General features: G+C 37.9%; 1 protein-coding gene across 1 annotated transcript in view; it reads left to right on the plus strand.

Annotated features, from left to right (window-relative positions):
- LOC124154607 (4-hydroxybutyrate coenzyme A transferase) overlaps window positions 1-24,326 on the plus strand; it is a 55,546-nt gene that overhangs the window by 21,999 nt on the left and 9,221 nt on the right. The window contains exons 3-6 of the mRNA XM_046528446.1: window positions 16,061-16,209; window positions 17,339-17,429; window positions 19,171-19,359; window positions 23,572-23,787. Coding sequence (XP_046384402.1) covers window positions 16,061-16,209; window positions 17,339-17,429; window positions 19,171-19,359; window positions 23,572-23,787 — 645 coding nt within the window. The remainder of the gene's footprint in view (window positions 1-16,060; window positions 16,210-17,338; window positions 17,430-19,170; window positions 19,360-23,571; window positions 23,788-24,326) is intronic.

Here is a 24,326-nt window from a genome sequence, read left to right on the forward strand (position 1 = left end):
TTTTCTTTTGAAAGTACGCAAAGGTTTGGGGTCGAGTCTTCCATGTCAAACGTTCGTCTTTAGTGCCCTCATCAAGGAGTATATCTTCCAACTTTAACACCTTTCTCGTTCGTCCGTCCAGTGCGGACGCAAGGGTCCGAGGCGAGCAGGTGGGCGGTGGGTGGTGCGTTGGACTTCGCGGAGATCACGCTCAATAGTCGATTGCCGTTTATAAATACTTCCCATGTGCGCGCTCCACTTCCATTCAAGTGGCTTGTGTGTGTGACGACAGCCATCGTTTTCGCCTCCCACACCACCTCCTGCGGCTGCTCATCGCTCCTCCACTCCAGGTCCATAGTTCATTTGCCCTCGTCCAACGGTGGCGCAACGCACCAACGACTTCTCAACCGAACGATGCATTCGTTATTTGGTTTGGTTTAAACTTCTTGAATAAATGAGAACTCATTTTTTTTCGAAATTAAGAAACTCGACTTTACTTTTGTTACATTCCTCTTTCGCATCGTGACACACTTGAAAAATAAACTGCAATACATAGATACCTTGCTAACAATGCATACCATGTTATTGAAATAAATATTCTGGGTTAATAATACATTTTGAACTCTTAATCGACTCTCCAATGCGATGTTTTTTTGTAAGTTTCACGCCCACGGTTCCGGGAATATTTTTTAAATATTTTTGAACGTAGTTGTTAACAATCGTGCGAAACTTCGTTCTCGTATATTATTTTGCCGAAGACCCAGTTGAAATGACTGCATATTTTTCTAAGTAAAATATTATATAAGTGTTTGTAAGAAGTAATGACTGAAATCGAAGTTATCGAAACAACGAAGTTAACCAGTATCAAGTATCGAAAATATAAGTTTGCTGTAGCCAGAGATTATGTTAAAAAGAAGACTGCTATACGTATTAAAATTTAATTCTTTTGTCGCTTCTAATGCTGCGATATTCGCGAGTCCCAACATAAAAGTCATTATTTATCGATGTAATTCTGACCTAGAAATTAATAGGCAAAATAATACATACATGATCTCAAGTTCGGGTGAACTTTGGCCTCTTCCTTAATGAATTCGCGCGCTTATTAAATTCTTATCATCATCAGAGCATCATGAAAATACAATTGTGTTTACCCATTCAAGTGTTGTTACTCTAATTTTTAAAGCCTTCACTGGCATTTTTAAGCTCTATAATATATTTCACTCAATTTTAAAGATATTTGGGATTTGGAAAAGTCGATTGTTGCAAACTTGTGAATGCTTCCCGGGAAATTGTAACTCTTCTTTGAAAAGCAGGGACAATGCTCCGTAGATCTTCAGAGATCTTTTTAAAGGATTCATATTCAAATAGACGCTCTCTAGTTTCACTCCAGAATGGGAAATTTTCCGCTCTTGTTGGGTTTCATTGTTACGATCCCTCTTTCAGTTGCTAGTGGCACTCGGTTGTTATGTCAACGATTTCATTGGTCATTGACTTCACTGTTCGTCTCATTTGCGCTGGCTTCGCGGGCCAGGGCTTCAACTCAATTACTGTTGTTTGCTACGTCGAGTGAAAAAATGCGAAGTTTTCTCGTCTTTTCTCTCTTGACTACGAAACTGGGAGTTTCTTACCTTCTTAAAACCTTTGTAAAACGGAAGACATAGCTTTCCTCCATTTAATCTCTGCAGTTCCATCAAGAACATCTCAGTTTATCTTCGATCCTCTCTGAATTCGATTATTAATTGTTTAGTGATGTTCAATTATAAGCACTTCTTAATTCTTGAGACTTGTAGTTCATAGTAATAATAAAAGATAACTATTTCGGATTTTTCCGTGTGATCAGGTTGACCTGACGTTTGTGACCCCTGCTGGTCTATTCTTCAGAGGCAATGGAGGCAATCATTGCCTATGAAGAAGCGCCCGTCAGCGGTCGCGAAACATCTGGCCAACCTGATCACGCAGCTAGGCCCGAAAATTTTTACTTGTTGTGAATACTTATGACTGTTATAACTTGATTTTGACCTGGAAAAACAGAAGAGGTTAAAAGTTAGCATTACGATCGGCTTGAAATCTAAAACCATCTGTGGCTTTACCTTGTTAATGCTAACATGAGCTGTTAGTGGTTCAAACGTATCGATTTTAGAATTACCCGGTTACGACCGTGACCCGGACTAATGTGTGGATTTGTGAGTATTTCAGGGTTGAGTTTTTTTCATAAAACAAATGGTGTAATTTTAAACGAGAAATCGCTGCTTATACAGACATTTTAGCGATCTTTCTTCTTAGTTTTTTATTGATCGCTTTTCTGTTACACTGAGTTGTTCGTTTCGCCAAAGAATTTCACCTTCGTCAAGTGATTACTTTAAAGTTATCCGTGTAGTGAGAGCAGCGTTTTATGCAAAAAGAGCAGAGCAAAGTGTTGAGACTTATTTACCATTGGTCTCCAGGTAGCATAATGTTTTAACAAAAAAGGCAATGCCTTTGAAGATTGTGTCAGGCTGGCAATGTTACACAATTGAAAAACTATTGTAACTGGCTCGAAATTTTCGCATACTTCAAAAGGCATTTTTATTTTTCTCAAATCCTTCAAATGTTCGTATTGAACAAAAGATCGACAACTCGACCCTTAATTCAATATTGACCGCCCCAGGTTACGGCAGCTTAATTCTGAGAAATATAAATATGGCCAGACCTGTCTGAAAATAATTTCTGTTTCACTACGAAAAATGACAACTTCCTCGATGTATCGCTTGAGAAAATTTCTTATATTCGTGATTCAAATTCTTAAAAAAGTGATACTTAGATCGCAGGACTTTGATCCACCCGTATTGGTGCTTTTATTGCGGGTATCTTTTTGAGATGCCTCGTACCATTTTTTTAATTTTCTCAAAAGATTGAAATTCTTAAAATCATTGCTTCGATTGTAGGACTTTGATTTACCCGTTCTGCTGCTTCTAATTCGCTTATCTTGATGATTGCTGATATCATGCTCATCATGCTTTGATTTCTATCAAATCCAAAGATGAATTTTGAAACGATTGTTCTTCGTTGTCGGCCGATTGTCGGCCGTTGTGACAAATGTTTTCCGCGACCTTCTTTATCGCCCCACTGATCCGCTGGAACACGAACTGACGTTGTAATGGTGATGCGTGTCGGCAGAAATTTTGGCTGGCTCCCATGTTTGCTCGACGTATCAGTCGGAACCAATTTCTCTCCGAATCCTCCGTGCAAATATTAGCCCTCTGCCACTCATTGCTTCACGGCAGTGTTGAGCGGTCCTTTGTTTGGAGTTCATATTGGGAACTGTCGCATCTGGGTCTTCGGTATCACGAAACCCAGCCGTGATGTGAAACAGATGTAATTGCTTTTGCGGAAAATGAAATAGTGAACGCCATTTTTCTTATAATGATTTTTGAAGGCGAGGTATGGAAAGTTTGTAGAGTCTTTTGTTGTTTTCTCAGCAGTAGTCGCGAATGTGTTAAGACTTTAAATATAACATGTATAGGGCACATATGAGTGTGAAGTTCGTGAAACTTCGACCACCGGTGGTCGAAGGCCGATAGGCCTATTCAGGAGAAAAAGAAAGGATCTCAAGATGTACCTGCTAAAATGGGTATGAGCGAACAAGCTCTTAACCCCCGTAGTCCCATCTCCATTCCCATAGCATTCTAATAAACTTAGCACTAGCAAATTTTGCTGGCCCGTTTCCTGTGAGGCAACTCCAACTGTCCGAAAAACACCCCTTGTCCTTAGATTAGTTACATTAACAAATGTTGCATTAAATCAATCCATTACTTATACAAAAAAGAGGAATTAACGTTGAGACTAAAGTTTTAATGGATTAGAAACTCATTGTAAGTCAACAAATCCGAAACATAAGCAGCGGATCAACCGATCTTTAGCTATAATCGTTTCGTAGTTATTATCATGATTGTTTCAGGGGAAATGAGGAGAAAAGTCGACTCTGGATAAATCAGGATGTCAGCATTTTAATAAATAAAAAAATGTTGCTTATACAAAAGAGTCGAGAAAACTTAAAACTAACTACTATTTTGCGAAGGAAAATAATTAACGTTCGTTGGAATTTCAAAAACTAGTTATAATTTCAGAAAAAAATGTAAAAGTGTCTTCAACTTGGTAATTTTTGCTTCTAATTATTTGTGAAGCTAAAGTCTCCTAGTCTCCTAATTTTATACCAAAACGAAACTACGACTATCCTAAGTTTTATCGACATCATCGACAAGTTATCCCCTTGACAATCGATGAAAATGTTTGCTTTAACTGTCATTGTGTTTATGTATTGATTGTATTTCTCTACTGCCTCTGGGTATATTTGTTTTTAGAACGTTTGCTTATGAACATGTGTGATTTAATAAATCGTTTTGTTTGAGGGAACTTCGTAGCAGCCTGTGCAGATTTCATTGGGACATCTCAACTTCCTCATTTCATTGATTGAATTCTCTGGTTTCACAGTTTATTGAACTTGAAGCATGTTCACGCAAATGAGCAGTGACTCAGTGATAGGGATTTAGGAGCTGTATATTTTTATCTTTAATGCAGAGTTATTATTTCGATTAATGAGAGCGTCTTCATTTATGTGCGGTCATAAGATCAGTGACCGCGTATTCTTTATCTTTTTGCATACACTTGAACTTTTAAGTGAATCGTTTGAAATCGACGGTTGGAATCTGCGGGAAGCGGATTTTTTTCTATTTTGGATTACATTCCCGTAGTTGGATACCAGCAAGGGTGCACATTTATGTATATGAGATTCATTTGTAAGGCTTAACATGAATCTCCTGTTTCAACCACCTCGTATTTTCTCTCCCTAGTATTACTGGAACTCAAATCATAGGCGGATTTAGGGGTGGGGTACGGGGGCATGCGACCCCCCATCCCTTCTAGACGCTAAAAAATAGACGAGATTTTTAATTCAAGTATTAATAAATGCCTCGTTTTGATATAAAAGTTATAAATATCTACATATTAATAACTTTTATATTAAAATTAAGAGTATATTTTGTACAGTAATTTCTGCATGTAGTTTTTTTTTAATCCCAAATATGAGAAGACCGTTTGCCTATCAGATCGCTGACACTGTCTATCGCCTATCCTGTGGTGCTCTCCCAGCAAGAAATCCTGGATCCGCCCTCGACTTAATCACAGCATTGCGACCCATTATCCATTTGGAATAAGTATTACTGTTGTCTCATATGTTGATTGTATTCAAGTTCGCTAATATGCAATTCTTTATGCATTTCATAGACATCCTTGGTCAAGTTTTCAATTAGCATTCAACTAAAGGGATTGAGATTGATTGAGTTTACGGAAGAGTTATCGTAACACATCATGTTGAAAGGGCACCCAAAGAGATAGTGTCTACATATTTTAATTTAAAACTTATCACCACCTGTTTCAACTGTCTCGCGCTCATCATCAGGTAGAGAGGTTTGTCTGCGAGATATTTCTGTAACTGAAATACAGGGTGAGCAGGAAATCCTGTCCTGATTATAAGCATATTTTTCAGAATAACTGTTTGACATACTGATATAAATTTGTTGCTGTTACATAGGTCTGTGCTGCTAGTTTTTTTAAAGACCACCTATGTTAATGAAATTAAACTTTGGTACCTTTGAGAATGTCGAAGGGGTATTCCAGTTCCCGCGATGTGTTTTGTAACGTGTTCTGTCACAGTACCCACATTGGCTTGTATCCTAACCTTCAGTTCGTCGACGTCAGCAACTGGTATGGTGAAGACTCTGTACTTGATATAGTCATTTAGATTTTAATTATTACGCCAAATGGTTATTCTGTTATAAATTTTTATAACCAGGGCAACACTTTATGCTCTGTCCCTGATGATAACTGCGAGGCAATTGAAACACGTGTTGTAGAGTTTTGAAATAAACATATGTAGACAGTGCGATTTCTTTATGATAAGGGATTTAATCTCTAGAATACGTTTTGGAGAATTTAAAATAAGGAAAAGGTAATGCTTTCGTGATATTAAAAGCCCATACATCATCTCTCTTGCCAATATAAGACTTATTATTATCCTTCCTCGAAGAAACGCAAGTTCCGGAATTCAACTAACTCGTCGGCTTCGAGAGTAGTATGTAGTGTGCTTAATTATTTATGGCTCATTCCGAGGCAAGGTCATGACCGGGGTTGCCTTGCTGCGAGCCGATACTCCTCTTAGCCGTTGTCCGCCGTTTCATTTGGATATTCTGTTTAAGAATGCGGAGGCAAAATTGGGTTTCATGAGAGGTAACTGCGCCTCGAGTGATGTTTACCCAGCCATTTATCGTTTGCGAGGAGTGTCAATGTACCCCATTCCCTTCTTCGCTATTGATCTCTCTCCACGAGCACTTGTTTCCCTCGTGGTGATAATTGATTCTAAGTGCGAGTTAATTTGCGCTCATTACGTTTCTCCTCCTCCAAATTGAGGTTCATTCTCACCATAGGATAGTGAATCAGTCATTTTGAAAGTTCTTCATTATTAATCTGTGGTGGCCACATTACTTTGTGGTCTTAACTTTGTATATGATAGATTAAGAGTAGGAATGTCGTAAATAGTATCATTTACTACAATTTCTATGTATACTCTACTTTTTAACTGCATTCTTGTGCTCATGGTAGTATTGTATTCAGTGATGTACGTTTGAGTCAAAGTGGCTCGTTAATGATGACTGTGTGCGTAGACCTCCTTAGTTTCCTCCCAATCAATTATGAGTGAAATCGCACCTAGCCCGATGCAAAGAAATGAATTTAATATTTAATACTCTTAGAGTTATATATTAATCGATCGATATCGACGACTTTGGAGTTGTTATCGTGGACACAATTTTATCCGAGCAATAAATTTGCCCTTGATTGCGACGCTCATTTGATAAATATCTTGAAGGACGCTAAAAATTTTACAACTTATGTATATGCTTGAAAGTCTAGGAATTATATAAAACCTTGTATTTACCTAACGAATTTAACGCCTTACATTTTCGTATCTAATTGTATGTGTGCTGTTATTTACTCTCGATAATAGGGTAGTTTCCTTCATCAAAGAAAACGAAAGGCATTGATTGCGATTCGTTGGCCACCATTAGTGTATTCATAATATACAAATTATTTCGTTTTAGAAATACCGGTTTAGACGAATGGCAATGGTCCATTTTTATCCTCATTTGAAAACGGCCATATTGGCGCCCACGCAATGCCACTCCACGTGACGTCACAGGGACCTAGTTTCTATACGAGTAGATAGGAGTTACACATCGTCTGAGATTACCAATGCATGCATGAGGCACAGAGCTCAGGGAAACATGTCTTAATAATCACCTATTAAAACTGGCTAAGGTCGGAAAGTTTTCTTCGTTTGATATGGTATTAATAATCCTTATTTAAGCCAAGCGCTACCAGCCAGCAGGGTACTCAGCTACCCGCTAGCAGCCTGCGTCGTATCAGCGCTCAAGCCTCCCTCAAGGTCACCTCACAGGGCGGCAGCGGGAACGGGAAATACGTCACACGGACAGATTTCCCGGCATTCATACTTACCCGTCGCGTTTTCGCGCGCTTGAAAATTTTCACTTTTCATTTAATTGCGAAAAATAGATATCGTCATTTAAAAATCTAAATGCGTGAAATACGTACTCCAGGAGTAATAATCTTTCGATTAAAGCAATAAAAAAATAATAGGAAACCACCCTATTGGTCTGTAGTTTCTCCTCCATAGAAATTCAAGTGCAGCGACTTAACCTACTTTGGCTTTGTTTGATGTAAGTTACAATCCGCAATTCTTAACTTTAAACTGTTAAAATAGTATTTAATTGTACGTGTACGATTATTTACTCGCGATAATTAGTTAGTATTTCGCTCGCCTATAGATATTCAAGTGGGGCGACTTACTCGTGCCTGTTATGGCTGTTTGATTTAAATTACAATCCGCAACTTTAAACTGCTATAATAGTCTGGAGTTGAGGTAATGAGGAGTAATTTTATTTGCTAACTGTTGGGAACGCCATTATCTGAATTTGGCTGGAAAGATAAACTTTAACCTTAATTCCGAAAAAAGCATGAAGCGAAAGCCAAAATGTGCATAATATCATATCGCCTAATTCATTCGGAAATCTGTTTTAAAAAGTTTCGCAAATTACAAAGTCTCCGCATCAAAGCCATACTTTATTTGTCTGCAATTAATTAGTTGTACATTGTGTTTGAAAGCTGTGAGTAATGTGCACTTTAAGGTTTAAATGTTTTTACTTACCTCGGAATTGTATAGTATCGGAGCAAAAAAGATGTTTGCATCAAAATTGCTCGATCCCCACTTAGCATATCGTTCCTCCTTTCATTTGTGTTACCTCGTAAATTATTGCTTTTCTCGATCTCGTCTTGGGATACTAAAATGGCTCTCCTTACTTTAAGAGACACAAATATGTCTTATCACTCCGACGAAGCTCACAATCAGCTTGCGCAAACAAACTGGATGTTCAATTTATTGCAACAACCAGTATTCGCAATCATGCTAAATAAGTGTCGCGACTAAGAGAACCTATCATAAATGACTTACTTATCAACATAAATTTTCAATTCACCAATATGTTTCGAAGTTAGCAGAGATTTGCGTTGTTTACAACAAATTAATCAATTCCAGTGGAATGAGAAATTTCTTTTCTAAGAACTGTTTATACTAGATCTGGCTTTCTTATATCAAAATTGCAAGTTACTGAAACAAAAACTACGGGAATACCAAGAGCTCAAATTTGGGCGACTTGATTTTACGCGCAAAAAATGGGTACTTTTTTTGAGAAAAATTAAGTACAGAAAATACTATGGAGCCGAAGAGTTTTAAAAGTATACGATCCAGCGTATAAATAAATTCTCTTTTGTATGCTTTTTTGTTGCATTGAAATTGATTGCTTCGTTTAGACGCGAGAGCTTCTCAAACTCGGGTGTCTGGCTTTTTTTAAAGACGGTAAGTCATAGGAATTCGTTGTTTGTGTCGTCTTCAGGTCACAGCCTCGGCCACATCGAAACACTTAAGGCCTTTGTTTTAAATCGTATCTTAAATTTACACAATGGAATGAAAAAACTCGTTCTTTTTATTATAATCCGTTCACGGGTTCAACTCATTTTCACCTTATAAATGTGTGCATTGATACAATGCTCGGGGCTGGTGAAAAAGTGTGTGGAAAATCAATTGAAATTTTTTCTTATTATGGATTTTTGGTGGAATGGGATCTCGGGTCACAGGCATAGGTTAACTTCGATTTGAAGACAATATCAGCATGACTTTGAAACAGTTGTCTTCTGAGGCCAGCTTTCTCGGATTGGTAATCCGGAAAATTTGAACACTGTTGTTTCTCCTTGCTGTCGAAAAAAAAAGATTTTTTACTATCATTTTAGCAGAAAATATTTGGGGGAGATATTGCAAAAGCAGTTTTCAAAGCGGTGGTCCACTACCTTAATTTTTCCATGCTATGCATCATCTTCATCATAAATGATATTAATTATTATTATCAAACCATAAGTGACAAATCCTGCCTCGCCAAATGAGTGAATTCTTTGAAATGCTATTTATCATTAGGTTTCCTTACCTTGTCAAACGTAGGTGAAATTAATAAAAATACGCATTCGATCGGGTTACGTAATCAGTCGAATCAGGCGGGTCTCAAAATAGAATATGTTTACTGCTACTTTTATTCTTTCTCGGCATACGAGGTTACATCTTTGCGGCTTGGTCCATCAGCGCCAAGAAACATCATTCCGTCTGAGATTTTCACTTTCTTACGCAAGTCACCTGTTTCATTTGGCACTTATTGTAGTCCTAAACACAGTTCCAGGAGCTTAGCACCCCTATAAAACACCTATAAAAATAAGCTGCAGAAGAATTGATTACTTGTAACCCAAAGTAATTGCGGTACAACTGTTTTTATCGGTAGAAAGCCGTCCGTTCAGTTGGTTCCTGATCTTTGTGTTCAAAATATGCTGGCCCTTCCGATTAGCTAGAAAATATGACGTAGAATAAGAGCCACCCAAAAATAATTACTGGTTTGCAATCCAAGTTTCTATTTATTATTAACATCGGATTATTCACAACATTTTAATGGAGTTCCGATGTTACAATTACGAGAATTTATTAATGTACTTCTGGCCTTTACAATGAAAGTTAACTTCAAGCTGGTAAATAGAAAGCGTTTAGAGCCGTGTAAAAGAGCTTCCACAGTAAAAAATATTATAGTTTTCTCTTTATTACATTTGGTAAGTAATCATCAAGGAAACAATACCAGCTAGGAATAAATGATGTAAGTCATTCGTAATCGTTCTGCAAATGCCATAATTCGTCTTTGGGTTCGAATCGGAGGCCATCAAGTCTAGGAAAATTAGGTAATTAGCTGAGTAAGTAGATAGTAAGCTATTAAGCTGCATTAACATTCGTCTACAACTTGAATAGACATAACTTGGCTTTAAATTACAGTGGTATTTTGAGGATAACGTTTTGTGGTTCATAGCATCTCTGGTTATGAAGGAAGTGGCGTGACTCGACTTATATCCATTCGTTGGGAAATGATTATTTTACTCTTAATTTTAGCTAGTTTGAATGAAGAAGCCTGCCTCTATCGAATTGTCTGAAAACTATCGATATTCTTTTAAAATCGATTGCTTGATTGATGTGCTTTCTGGGGTGCGAATGGCGGAATATTTCACGTAACTCTCTCTCTCTCTCTCTTATGTTTTAATCAACCAAGCTACGCCAAATTAAGTTGTTGTGCACTAGACTTAACGCTCTTTAGTTCTCGAGGTTTAGGTTGATAACATGCCCACCTGCATGTTGGGAACACACGAGGATTCTTCTAATTTTGAAAGATGGTTCGGGTCATATTCTGCCAAGGAATGTGTTCCTAGGACTCGTGAAGAAGACACACAGCTCCCGCTTGACCTCCCTCACTTATTTTTTTTTAAATTAGAGGTATCATTATCTTGAAAATTTCAGGGTTTAGAGAGGACCCTTGTCAGTATTTGCCTGTATTTCAAATGTAAAAAAATTGCCGCAGTCTTCTCTCTGGGGTATAATTTTCATGTTTGATGTAAGGGTAAATATCGGCAGGGTTCGGCTGAAAACACCCCGAAAATTTCAAGGTGGTGGAGTAAGTTTGAAGCAAGCAACTGTCAGGAAATCTAACAAGTCAAGCAGGAGTGATGCGTCTTCTTAACACTAGGAATACCGGGCTTGATACCCCTCCTAGAATTACCGAAAGGAGTCATTTTTACTCCTACCGTATAATTGTTTATTTTTGCAGTTTATATCCGCTTTTATTGATGCATTGCTTTAGTTTATCATTTTTGTTTAAAATTGAAACATTTCAGTCGTGGTTTTAACAAATTATGATTTTTTAATGCGAGTTTCGACAGTATTGCTTTGGAATTCTTTTTTCTTGCATGTTATATTGTTCAATATCTTTGAGGAATTGAATAAAAAAGCAAAACATAAACCTATCATCATATTTATTATCATGTTTAAACGAAAAAAAAAATATTACGTAGCGTACATGGAAGGTGGGAAGATAATTTAATGAAATAAAAAAGATTTTTACCCCAGTTGTTACCTCCTCTCTTTGGTAGCCAAAGGTAAATTTTGATAAATGTGTTCTATTTTTTTCTAAAGCTATTTTTATCGCAAAGCCTTATTATATGTCAAAAATGAATGAAAACCACGGAGTTTCAGGCCGGAATTCGTAAAATATTAGACAGAGCAGAGTAATAAAAATCTCAAGGAGTCGAAATCCATCGTTAGTTCTAGTTGTTAAGGGGTCTTGTGAACGCATTCCTTGACCGAATTTCTCCCGAAGTCAATGAATACATTTCGAGTTTTCTTTCGTTAAGAATCAGGGGTGCAAGTATTTTTTAATTAATACGAGCTTTGAAGAAAGTGATAATTTGAGGAGTGGCCTCCCAAAGGTTTTCAGTTTCCTTCATCATCTTATGTCAACAATCCTAAAGCCTGAATCACACGATAAACTTTTTCTGTCCCTCAGAGTAGAGGGACTACTGGTGTTCAGGGACCGAAAGAGTGATCGCTCGACCCATCATTTTCTGAATCACACGGTCATTCCGCCGTCCCTTTTTCCATCGCTTAATCCGTCACTTTACGTATTTTCGACTGTCATTAGAGTAAAATCAAAGCTTGGCGATACAATCGATGTAAGCTTCCGTGCGGTCTGATTGCCTGAAAGAACGCATCAATGATGGTTTCAGCGACGGAAAAAGGGACGAGATTTCCAGGAGCTATCTCAAAAAAATGATTGCGTGCAACGGTCATTTTTCCGCCATCATTAGAACAATCGCTCGGAAGGAAGGGAAAAAGATGATCGTGTGATTGAGGCTTAAGATTTTGGTTTAACACAGCACTCCATTCCGCTCCCCTATCTGCTATCCTTTTCATTGTGATGCAGATTGCTTCTCTTTTACGTCCTCAATAACCTGTCTTACGCATCATTCGGGGCGTATTTCCTTTCTCTCAAGTATGACTGAATAAGACCCATCCATCAGAAGTGATGAGTCCCCTTAAAACAATAGCCACACCGTTCTCGCCCGATTCGAGGCAAGTCTCGCCAATCGACCGTCTCTCTCCCCGCGAGGCATCTCCTCCGCCGGGGATCCTGCTCACGTTTTTCGCGTATTATTTCGGTTTCCTGGTCAGAAATACCGCGCGTGGGCGTACCCATTGACGTAACGGTCGGGGAGTGGGTCAGACGGTATGTATATACGCTGGCGGGGGTCTTAACATCAGGCGCCCGACCTTACCGATCGGTCCGCCCTAAGGGTCGTGCGAGGAGGAAGGGGGAGTGGGGTGGAGGCCGTGACCGACATATCCGCGACTCGCTTCGCTGCGCATGCGCTGATAAGACGCGAGAGGGCGGGGAAGGAAGGAATTCGTTAGCCTTCGCGGCCGATCAAGCACTTGCGCAGATGAGTAGCTTCGCCTCTCAACCCTAGGCCTGTCTCCTCGAGTGCTTTGCACTCAGCCGTTGTGTAGTATAGACTCCACGTGCATTAACTCCCATGATTCTTTGATTAAATGCCATGCACCGTCAGTGGCGCATTGAGGGGGCGGTGCCCCCCCTCCCGTCTCCCGTAATTTATCGAAAAAAATGAGGATACGGTAATTTTTACGATGGCCCTCCCATTAAAGTTTTTATTTCAGCCGCTCAACAAGCAATTAAAAAAAAATAGTTGATCAGCAAACATGTTTATATTTTGCGATGCCTAGCCGGCTGCTTGGAGATAAATTTTAACTCTTAAACAAGAACTTCTTTCCATAGCTTAGTTTTCAAAAGCAACTAATGAATTTTGTTTGGTTATGATGGTAACTATTGAAAATAACAAATCAAGTAATTTGAGTCAGAATTCAGCGGACTCCCCTGTACCCAGGGTTCATCACAACAACACCAAACGCTCCTCACCACTCGTACCAGGTCCTCTGAAAAAAAACTTCTCCCTAATGATTGTAACCTAAACTACCGAAAAACAAGTTTCAGAAGTATAATTGCCTATTTTAATGGGCTATTTTAATTCCCCTATCCTCCATTGAATTATGAATTGAACTGATTGCAAATACATGAGAGCTACAGCCAAAGAGTGTCATTGAGAGAAATAAGTAATTTACGTAGATTTCTGATATGGAATGCTGCATCTGTATTCCTTTTAAAGTGAGTGTGTCAAGTATGTAGTTTTTTTATTAAATTAATTATATTAAATTTTTTATTAAAACTATGATTTTGCATTGTTTTTTGATTGTGGAAAATTTAGATTAAAGGGTTAAATGGAAATAATTCAAACTTCAAGTATTTTTTATTAGTCTGTACATAGAAGAAAGTGATGATTTGATGAGTAGCTCCTCTGCAGATTTTGATTTGTCTAGTATACGTCAGGTCATTACTTAAACATACTTTCAGAACAGTTCAGTGGAAATATCAGAAAGGAAATCAAGCCTATTTTATTAGTGGTGCATAAAAGTTATTGGCATAGCTAGAGGAGTGAATGAGCTCTTGTTTTTCTTATGGATTTACTGAATATTTTAAATCTCCATATTCTTTCTTGTTCTGCTGGTTTTCACCCTACCCCATCAACCTGTCATCACTTTCAATGCCACCTCAAGATGAATCAATGCCATTTGTAATATGATAGACACTTGGATCTTTTTACATCTATGAGTTCCTTTGGAGCACGAACTGATCAAAAAAACCATGAACTTTCAAGAGTCTTTAGCATGATTTATGGTACATAATTTTGAATATGTATCTATAGATAATATTATGGACCCAATTAACCTAGAAATAACTTGATTTTATTTTACCTAGTTATTGTAACCTAATAAAAAACAATGTTGATTTTGAAAACTAAACTATGGAAAGAAGCACTTGTTCAAGAACTACAATTTACCTTGGCACAGCCAACTCAGCATTGCAATATTTAAATATGCTTGCTCTGGCCAGATGGGCCTGATGAAAACTATTGTTGAAGGTCAGGTTGCAGAGAAAAATGCAAGAATTAGGCCTAGGATGAGATGAGGTGAGGTTGGGTGGGGAGGGTGGCTTGAATGGCCTTTATGCTTACGAGTACGAACCATCCCTCGCAACTTGGTGACATTCTATCCGTTGCAAGTTCTTTCCTTTCCCTATTGCAATGGAAATATGTGCAAACTGCTATATCCTGAGCTCTGCGATCTTTCTCCATCTTACACTAATTAAAAACATATCTTCAGAGCAAAATGACTGAGAATTATTTGAAAGGACTGGCCTTAATGCATATCTATCAAGACATTGAGTCAAAAATAAACATTATTGAAGTACTGGACATAATCAGTAGGAAAAATAAATAAAATTGTCATTATTATATATATAATTTATTAATATTTTCATATTGATAATTTTTATATTAAAATTAAGAGTATATTTCGTAAAGTAATTGTTGTGTGCTGTTTTTAATCTCAAATATTGGAAGATTGTTTGCCTGTCAGACCCTTGTTCCTCCTCCCACCCCCAGAAAAAAATCTTGGATCTGCCCTCGGATGAGATGTGTAGAGCAGATGATGAAGGATCTAAAGCAAAAGAAGTATATATGTAGTTGTTAAATGATTAACTGGTCAGAGGATTGGGTGGAGATCTGTGTCGAACAAATCTTAAGGCCGTTTTACACGAGGCTTGTCATTGCGCAGGTTAGCACCGAAAACATGTTGAAATTGTGAGAACGAGAGCTTTGAATTAGAGCAGGGGTTATTTTGTCATCTCGTATCCACTCATTCTCGCATGTGTCCTAGCGGTTCACAGCTTAACACGATGCTTTGTTGATTGCGCCTTGGTACGTACGTAAGATTGTGCAATGACGTGTCCCGTGTAAAACGGCCTTTCGGATGGATGACTGTTGATGATCATGGGTGGGCCAATTGCTGTTGCTTTGTTCATCTGAATTGTATGGCTCCTTTCTTCATGAATGTAAATTCATCTCTGGCTGATAATGCACTTGCATGCCTATTCCCCCTCCCTTGTGACTCGCATCACCTTTATACCGACCTTATGATTACAGGTTCCTTAATCTATACCACGTAAAGCAAGCCAAGTTTTAGAAAGGAAAATGGACAATTTTGCTTATTCATGCAAATGGGGTCTAATTGGCTAAGATTTTCATTTGTATTATGTTTCAATAATGGTCGTTATTTTGTCATGGACCTTGTTTCTTGAGTAATTATTATTTTGTCCTAACTGTCTGGAATGCCTGATTTATTCACTTCGCTTTCTTTTCCATTTTTCACATTTTTTAGTCTCCATCTCTACTTCCTAATTGTGTTTGTAGTCTCTTTCATATTGCATTTGGATGATAATTATGATGAGAAATGCTCAAACATGTGTTTATTTATGGTTATGTTCTAATTGACTCATACTAATAACTCATTTTCACTATGAAAGACGCACATGGTGAATTGTCGTTTGTTTAAATTGACAAGATTAAAGGAGGAGTTTTGAAATGTTATATTTTGCACTTTGTAATAAAATTTAGTATGAGTGTAATTGAAAAAAAATTGTAATTTCAGGAATATTTAGGTCTCTGTCTCTATTCATGGCTGCTAATGTGAGAAAGCCTGTGGCTGAGGGACGTTCTGACTGTGTTCCAATCTTCCTTCAAGATATTCCCAAACTCTTTTACCAGAAGGTCCTTCGACCTGATGTTGCTCTGATCCAGGTATTTTTTTTTTAAATTTAGAACCTTGTATTAATGAGTTACATACATAATTCTCTAATTTGTTGAAGCTTTTGGGTACGATTGATTGTGAATTAAAGCCTTTTTTGAGTGTATTCAGCATATTTTTGTATCACTTCTACTGACGTTTCCTCTCATGTACTGGAATCTTCCTCATAGTGTTTCTGGTAATTTAAGTGGAAGGGTTACAAAAATATGTAGAAAACACACAAAAAGAGGCTATTTCATAATAAATTCTGCTTACATTGTTGGTTATTTTTAATGCTTTCCCAATCTTTATTTTTATTCTTCTGTGTTGTTCTCTCCTGCTTTTTTCTCCCAAGAATATGGGCTACTTACCCATAATTACTCAACCGTACCTTGTTGACACGTCAAAATTATGAAATTTATCGAGAAATATTTATTTGAAGTTTTTAGCTCATTTAAATAAAGTATGCCATGTATTCAATGCAAGTTATGGACTGATATTGAGTTATTATTTCACCAAAATAAAAAACCAAAAACTAATAACTGATTCTGAATAATCATTTTGTCCAAAGTTGCTTAAAAGTATGTTAATGTAATACTTATGCTGGAATATGCTGTAATAAATATGCTGCTAATGAATGTTAATGTCCATCCTTCACTTTTTACTGTTTATATTTGGCTTGCTATGCAAGATCTTCATTCATATTGTCCACTTTTCTCTGCTCTTCAATATTTCCTGGATAGAATCAGCACTGAAGGTTGTATCAATAGAAACAAAGATTTTTTTGTGTTCTTATTGTGTGGCCTTTTTCCATTATTCATTTTAGAATTTTTCTTTTTACATGATTTAATCATTCTTTTAAAATTGGCAAATATTCAACTGTGAATTAATGCTCTTTATTTGCTGAAGAAAGATGCATAGTTATTGTTGAAGATGATGAAATGGTTAGTCATTTGACCTGAATTCTTGAAGCTGAATACTATTGTCTTTGTTATTTTTATATAATATATGCGTGAATCCCTCTGCAATATTTTTAGTGGTATAGATGATGTTTACTTTCATATTTTTAGATTATTTAGTCAAACCATTGTTCATTTTTGTAGCATCTATGTAGAAATTAAAAGTAAATGGCCTTTACTTTAGGTTTCCCCACCTGACCAGCATGGATATTGCAGCTTGGGAACAAGTGTTGACTGTGTGAAGGCAGCCCTGAGGAATTCCAAGAAAATTATTGGTAATACTTCTCAATGCAATATCATGTAAGACATTTTAATGCAAGATTTAAAATACATTTGTCTATCACCATAAAAAATGACATCCTATGATGTATTATGTAGTTTAATGGAGCTTCATTCTTGATGAACCAGGCTCCTCTTGGTAAAATGTTTTGGGATTGTTTTCTTCAAAGTTGTGGTGAAATAATTTAGCCTTCACTGCATGGAAGGTGATCACTTAAAGTTTCTAGTGTGAGCCAAATATCTTCCTTCTTCCGGATGTGCTAATCATGTCTCATAATTTTATGGTCCCAATAAAATTGTTTTTAATTGTAAATAACACAAAAAGAGGACCATATGCCTGACAACACTTGCTTCAGTGATACCGACAAGAACGATGAAGATACTTCAGAATAGAACGACGAGCAAAAGAGTACCACGATGAGGACCGATTTGGATGCAGCAAAAGCAAAACTAAAAGAAAAGCAAAATTGGTTATTAGGCTGATCATAGAGAAAAGAACTGAAAAGGGCAAGCCCATGTTCATTACCTTTGTAGACTAAGGTTTGAGAACATAGATTGGAACTCGGTGATTAGAATCCTGAATAAAATTGGAGTTCTGTAATGTGAGAGGAGAATTATAAACTGTTAAGTGGTTATTAAAGGTGTAGTTTCCAGTGTAATTTGGTGTAAATCTTTGATATTTAACATAATGAAAAGCACTTGTCTATTTTCACACTCATTTATTCCAAATGACCCAGGTGTCGGCTGTACGAACTGAAGTGTGATGATTACCCGTGGAGAAAAAGAAATAAGTGCTATGATTTCCTGATGATGCAACTGTCATTGCAGAGTCAGAGAAGGATTTGAAGAAAATTCTGGGATATAAGTAGGATAATGGGAATATAACAGCTTAAAATAAGCAAAAAGCATACTAATATATTTGTATGTTGTAGAAGAAAAGAAATGAAGATGAATATTTTAATGTAGGCGGAATAAGGAAACAAAAACTGGAAGAGGTGAATGAATTCTGCTGTTTGGGAAGCAGAATAATGAGCGTTGGTAGAAGAAGAAGGAAGAAAGAAATTATTAGTGGATTAGCCCAGGCAAATAGAGTGTTTCCCCAAAAGGAAGATCCCTATAAAGCTGCATATTTAAGCATTGAGGTAAGAAAATGATTCGTCAGAACTTACATTTGGAGTATGACCTCTGAGGAAGTGCGGCATGGACAATGACAGCAGTGGAGTAATCAAGAGGGGAGGCTTTTGAAATTTTAAGGATGATGATCAAATGGATTGACCAAGTTAATACTTAATGAGTAAGTCCTAAGAAGAGTAGGAGAGAGGAGAAGCCTCGTTTAAACCTTAATGAGAAGACAAAATAACCTTATCAGCATATATTGAGATTTGACTGATTAGATATACAATCCTCGAGGAACAAGTACATAGATGGCAAGAATAGAAAAGTAACACCTTGAATAAAATATGTGGAGCAGGTAAATAAGGATGTAGGTGTGGTAGGGAGAGAAGAAATTCGTGGATGTGAAAACATTTGCTTACAGGAAAATTGAGTGGAGAGCTTCATCAAACCAGTCTTAGGATTGTTGACCAATGATGATGAACTAAAAGAGAAGAAATGTGTAATGGGTTCTAGTTTAATCAAAGTAGAAGATATGTATGTTGCCATCAAGCCTTTACTCCTTTCCTGTGTGTCCTTTTGTGTCTTCATAGCTTGTAATTTTGATTTGTTTCTCTGTTACAGCGCTGGTGAATGAGAAGATGCCACGGACTTTTGGTGATGCCATAATCCATTCTTCTCATTTTGATGCTGCTGTGCGAGTCGATGTTCCCCTTCCCTCTCATGGCGGTAAACCTCCCTCAGACGTGGAAGCCAGGATTGGACAGCTTATTGCTGAAAACCTTGTTGATGATGGAGCTACCTTGCAAATGGGTAAGCCATCAGCATATTCCGAAATGTGGTGCTCACTATTCTGTGTTGAAATAAAGTGAAATCTGTTATTCAGCTGAACTTCTTTAATGGTGGGTACAGAGTGCAGGCCAACTTCACAAGGCACGGTTCGGCGTAAGAGTGGTCGAGCGAGAGAGTGAATGCCGAGCGAGACGATACTCCTGGTGGGCCCAGCGCATGCGCACTAGACCTCTCCCTCCCCCTCCATCGTCACCTGGAGGGAATTCAAAAAGCCTAAACACTCTGTCTTCTTTTGTGCATCTGCCTTTGATGTTAGGCTGAGGTCAATGCTTTTTATTTTGGAGGATATTGGCTGAAGGTGGACCATACTATAAGACTCTGGCATTTTGCCACCACTTTCCCTTGACCATTTATTGTCATTCTACATACATTATCAACCTAGAATTCTGGATGGAATGTATGATGGTGGATAAAATGGGCATTTGATGGGATTGGCACATATGCTTATGCATTTTGGCCCCCAAACATTTACCCTCGAGTCCCCCTCTTATGCCCAATTCTCCAGGCAAAAAGTCAAAGGGTAAGTTCAACAGATTCAGGCTTCAATTGGTGGAAGTTAGACATATTTAAGTAAATGAAAGGTCGTAGCACTTTTCCACAAGAATTTTTAATGCGTACAACGCGTTTCGGCTCACTGAGCCATCATCTGGTACAAGACGCTTGAACACATGTGAAGATCCCTTTTATACCCTTGAGAGAGGAGAGTATTGGAGAAGGAGAGGATTTGACATCTTTGAGGATGGGGGGGGGGGGGGTGGGAACGGGTGTACAGAGTATAGACAATGGGGAAAGATACAACTACGGGATGTGGAGAACCCACGTTGGAGGGAGGGTTCTGGTCATAACTGTAAAATGACGACACGTGCGGAAGACCATAGCAAAACAGGAGGAGGGGGTGTTGAGAAGAGTGAAAAAAGGGGGGGCTTAGGGTAAAAAGAGGCCGCGTGTCTTTTGAAAGTGAGAGGAGTAAGTAGCGACGCAGGAAAAAAGGCGGGGTGAGGAGTCCCTTTGGGTTAGCTGAGAAGGAGTGAAAGTTAGCGGGGGTACAAGGGGGGGGAATTGCCAGCAATAGAAAATGGTCAAATGCGTAGAGAGGATGGGCGGACGGGAAACACCCCGTGGATGTTGGGGCACTTAAGGCGTGGGTGAGGAAAGAATTTCACCATTTGTTTTGGTGAAGGGTATCTTTAGGAGAGGGGAGTGGGTGAAAAACACTTGCTCATTCATAAGCGTATTCAAATCACTTTGTACAATTTCGAATTGCTCAAAAACATCCAGTCTTGTACCCTTACTTTCTAAATGTAGAATTTCAGGTTTAAAATTACAATAATGTAAGGTCTGAAGAAGGTGTTTAGCGAGAAGTGACGTTTCATCTCCATTTTTCCAGCACCTTCTATGTTCTTTCATTCTGGTAATGAAACTTCTGCCTGTCTGGCCGATGTAACACATGTTGCATGACTCACAATTAACCTTGTAAATGCCAGATTGATTGATTGAATCTATTTTGTCTTTGTTGCGGCACAAAACTTTTACCAAGAGTGTGGGGGTTATAAAAAGAGACATTGAATTTATTTTTGGGGAATTTGCGAGCAAGCCTATTTGAAAGATCCCCTACAAACAATAGCCGGCACCATTTTTTGGATTTCTCAGTGATGAGGGGAAGGGAGCAAAGCTGTGAAATAGCTCGCGTTTTTAACTTTCTTTGAAGCATTTTGGTAATGATGTTTACACTATAGCCGTTTGAAACTGCAATTGACTTGATATTAGAAAGTTCACTATTGAAATTCACAGCACTTAACGGTAAATTCACCAATCTATGCAACATGGAATGAAATGAGGATAATTTCTGGGAGGTTGGGTGGCATGAGTCACTTGGAATGATTGTATCACTATAGCAGGGTTTTCTATACACACCAAATTCATGTTTGTCACCAACTATGGATATGGAGAGATCAAGAAAGTTTATTTGTTTATCGGATTCTATTTCCACTGTGAACGTAATGTTGGGATGTTGGGTATTTAAAAGATTCAGAAATGTATCTAATTGTCTAGCACTTCCGGTCCAGCAGCAGATGATGTCATCAACATAACGGTACCAGTAGAAGATGTTGGATAAAAGTGGATGTCTGGAATCAAATAACTGGCATTCTAAATTGTCCATAAATATTTCAGCTAACACAGGTGAAAGAGGGGAACCCATGGCAAGGCCATCTGTTTGTTGATAAAAATTCTTATTATACAGAAAATAATTTTGGCTCGCACATAGTTCCATGAGACGGTGAAGTTCACTAGACACACTGTTGTCGATGTTGCAGTCTTTCAGCAAGTCTCTCGTAAGTAACAAGGTTTTCTGTACAGGTACAGAAGTAAATAAATTTTTTACATCAAATGAAACTAGCTTGGCGTTTGGAGGTAACGTGAGGCTTTGAAGTTTCTGTGACAAAATGATGGAGTTCTTAATGCTATATTTTGGAGAAAAACCAGACAATTGCCTAAAAATGATATTAAGTTTGGAGGCCAGCTTATAGGACGGTGAGCCTATGCACGACACTACTGGGCGAACAGGCGTTCCATCTTTATGAATCTTAGGAAGGCCATAAAATCTTGGAGGTAGAGGATTCATTTGAAGTAACTTCCTTTTCTCACTGTCACTGAATAAATTAGAGCAGGAAGATAAAGCTGTTTTAACACTTTTTTGGAATCTATCTGTGGGATCACGGGGGAGAATCACAAATGAAGTATCCTCCTGAAGTTAGAATTTTTTCAACATCACCATCCCAACTCACCGCATATTGTAAAATTAATCCTACCAGTTGTATTTAAATTGTTATTTCCTTTCTAAAATTAATCTTTACAGTGGTGGCTCATGAGGTGATGCGTGTGAAGTGCTACTTCACCTGTAGTGTGACGGAGTAAATGAATGGATCAGTTTTCAAATAGTTTTGAATTGTCAGGAATTTAAATTTAGGTTTTAACTTCAAATGATGTATAGTTATGCAGAAACTTGTAGGGCAATGCTCATGTGGGGCACTGATGCATCCTGTCAATCCTGAATGCTCGAGTAGCCCTGGCAAGTGAAGGGCCTTGCTTCTGCGCTTCTGTTGCTATGGCTGAGGTGAGAGAGGAGGAGGGCAAATGAGTGTGCTAAGGCAAGATGCGTTTTTTTTATTTTTTTATTTATTTTCATCAGCCCGAAAACAGCTCACTGAAGGCCTTTTACATCGGGAGAAATAACGATTAACAATTACTGTCACACACAACCATTCCCTGGATAGGCATAAGCTATCCAGGCGGGATTCGAACCCGCGACCTTCGGTTTGGCAGGCGAGGACTTTACCCCGCTGCCTTTTTTGTTCTCATAGCTACCACAGGAACTTTTGCACCATTTCACACTCCCGCTAGCATCACTCACTGCGTGACATGTTGTCTGAAACATTATTTGCCAATGTTGCATAGTGGTTTGATGCATCCTTTTTAACTACCTACTTTCCTGAATGCATGATGATGCCGCTGTGCAACATTGGCGCCGCCAGTTATGAGTGGTTCTCAGAAACCAGCATGTAAAATTTTAAAACCTTCTAAATTTACTCAGTACAAGAAGGAGAGAAGTTTCTCTCTTGGAAATTATATTTTTTCGTATTGTTGTAGGAAAATACAGAATAAAAACTTCTTCCAACTTATTCAAGTATACCGGGACTAGCCATGGTGATAACTTTTATGGAGTCACCCGCAATGCACAAATTGTGCGAAAAATCCACAGAGGAAAAATCATTCGCCTTGACCGGGATCCTGGTCAAGGCGAATGATTGTTCCTCTGTGGATTTTTCGCACTCTTCCAACTTGTTCGAATGTGTTCATCGTGGACCCATATGTTTACAATTCTTTATCATAATTTACAACATAATAAGAAGATGGCATTTAATGTTATTGAATTATGTGAGATTGATTGAAACTTAGATTACAAACATAATGAAAAAATTGACAAAAGGAATTAAGCTTCAGAATAAGGAATTTGCTGTTGTATGTTATAATGATCCAAATTTTTTTCTTAAGCTAATCTTATTGAGGGGAAAAAATTATCACAAAACAATATTATATACTTTTACATTGTCAGCTTTTTCTTTATCAGTATTTCATGATTCTTTTACTTGAACAAATTGGTTACATTTCCAGGTATTGGCAACATTCCTGATGCTGTCCTGAGTCAATTGAAAAACCACAAAGATCTCGGAATCCACTCAGAGATGTTTGCTGATGGTATTGTTGAATTGGTGGCTCGAGGGGCCATCACAAATAGATTTAAGAAGGCACATAGGGGACGCATCGTTGGAAGTTTTCTCATTGGTTCCCAAAAGCTTTATGACTTCGTGAATAACAATCCTTTTATTGGTAAGTTGAAGTTTTTGCACTTCTTAGTTTCTATGTAAAGTGAAGAATTGTTTTAAAAACTATGCATTAGCCAATTTCCTCAATCACATTGGTAAATTGACCCATCATTGCCCACTGGTGCCGTAAGGCACCACATTGCTCATTCAATTTCAATGCGCTTAAACTTGCGCTAAACAATGACCAAGGCTAACATATACATTTTCCTATTGTGTATTTTTATGGCTTCCTTGTAAAGTAGATGGTGTTTTCTGTCATTTAGACTGCAAAAGTTGTGTTAAGTGATCCTCATACATATTTCTAAAATAGGTTTGCCAAGTGTGCAATTTTTGGACACTCATTAATGATGAAAATTTAGAAAAGTTAGAATAAACAATAAGAATAAGAAAGAATGAACAATTAGAATGTACGGCTATCTTTTTGGAGAATTATTGACTAATTACTTTATCTTTATTCATCCACGGCGAGGATTGGCCCTCGCGGATGTTGTATACAACACATTTATGAAAACATTCGATACAACGAAACATACAAAACATGTA

Source organism: Ischnura elegans, chromosome 2 (assembly GCF_921293095.1).
Source record: "Ischnura elegans chromosome 2, ioIscEleg1.1, whole genome shotgun sequence".
Lineage (NCBI taxonomy): Eukaryota > Metazoa > Arthropoda > Insecta > Odonata > Coenagrionidae > Ischnura > Ischnura elegans.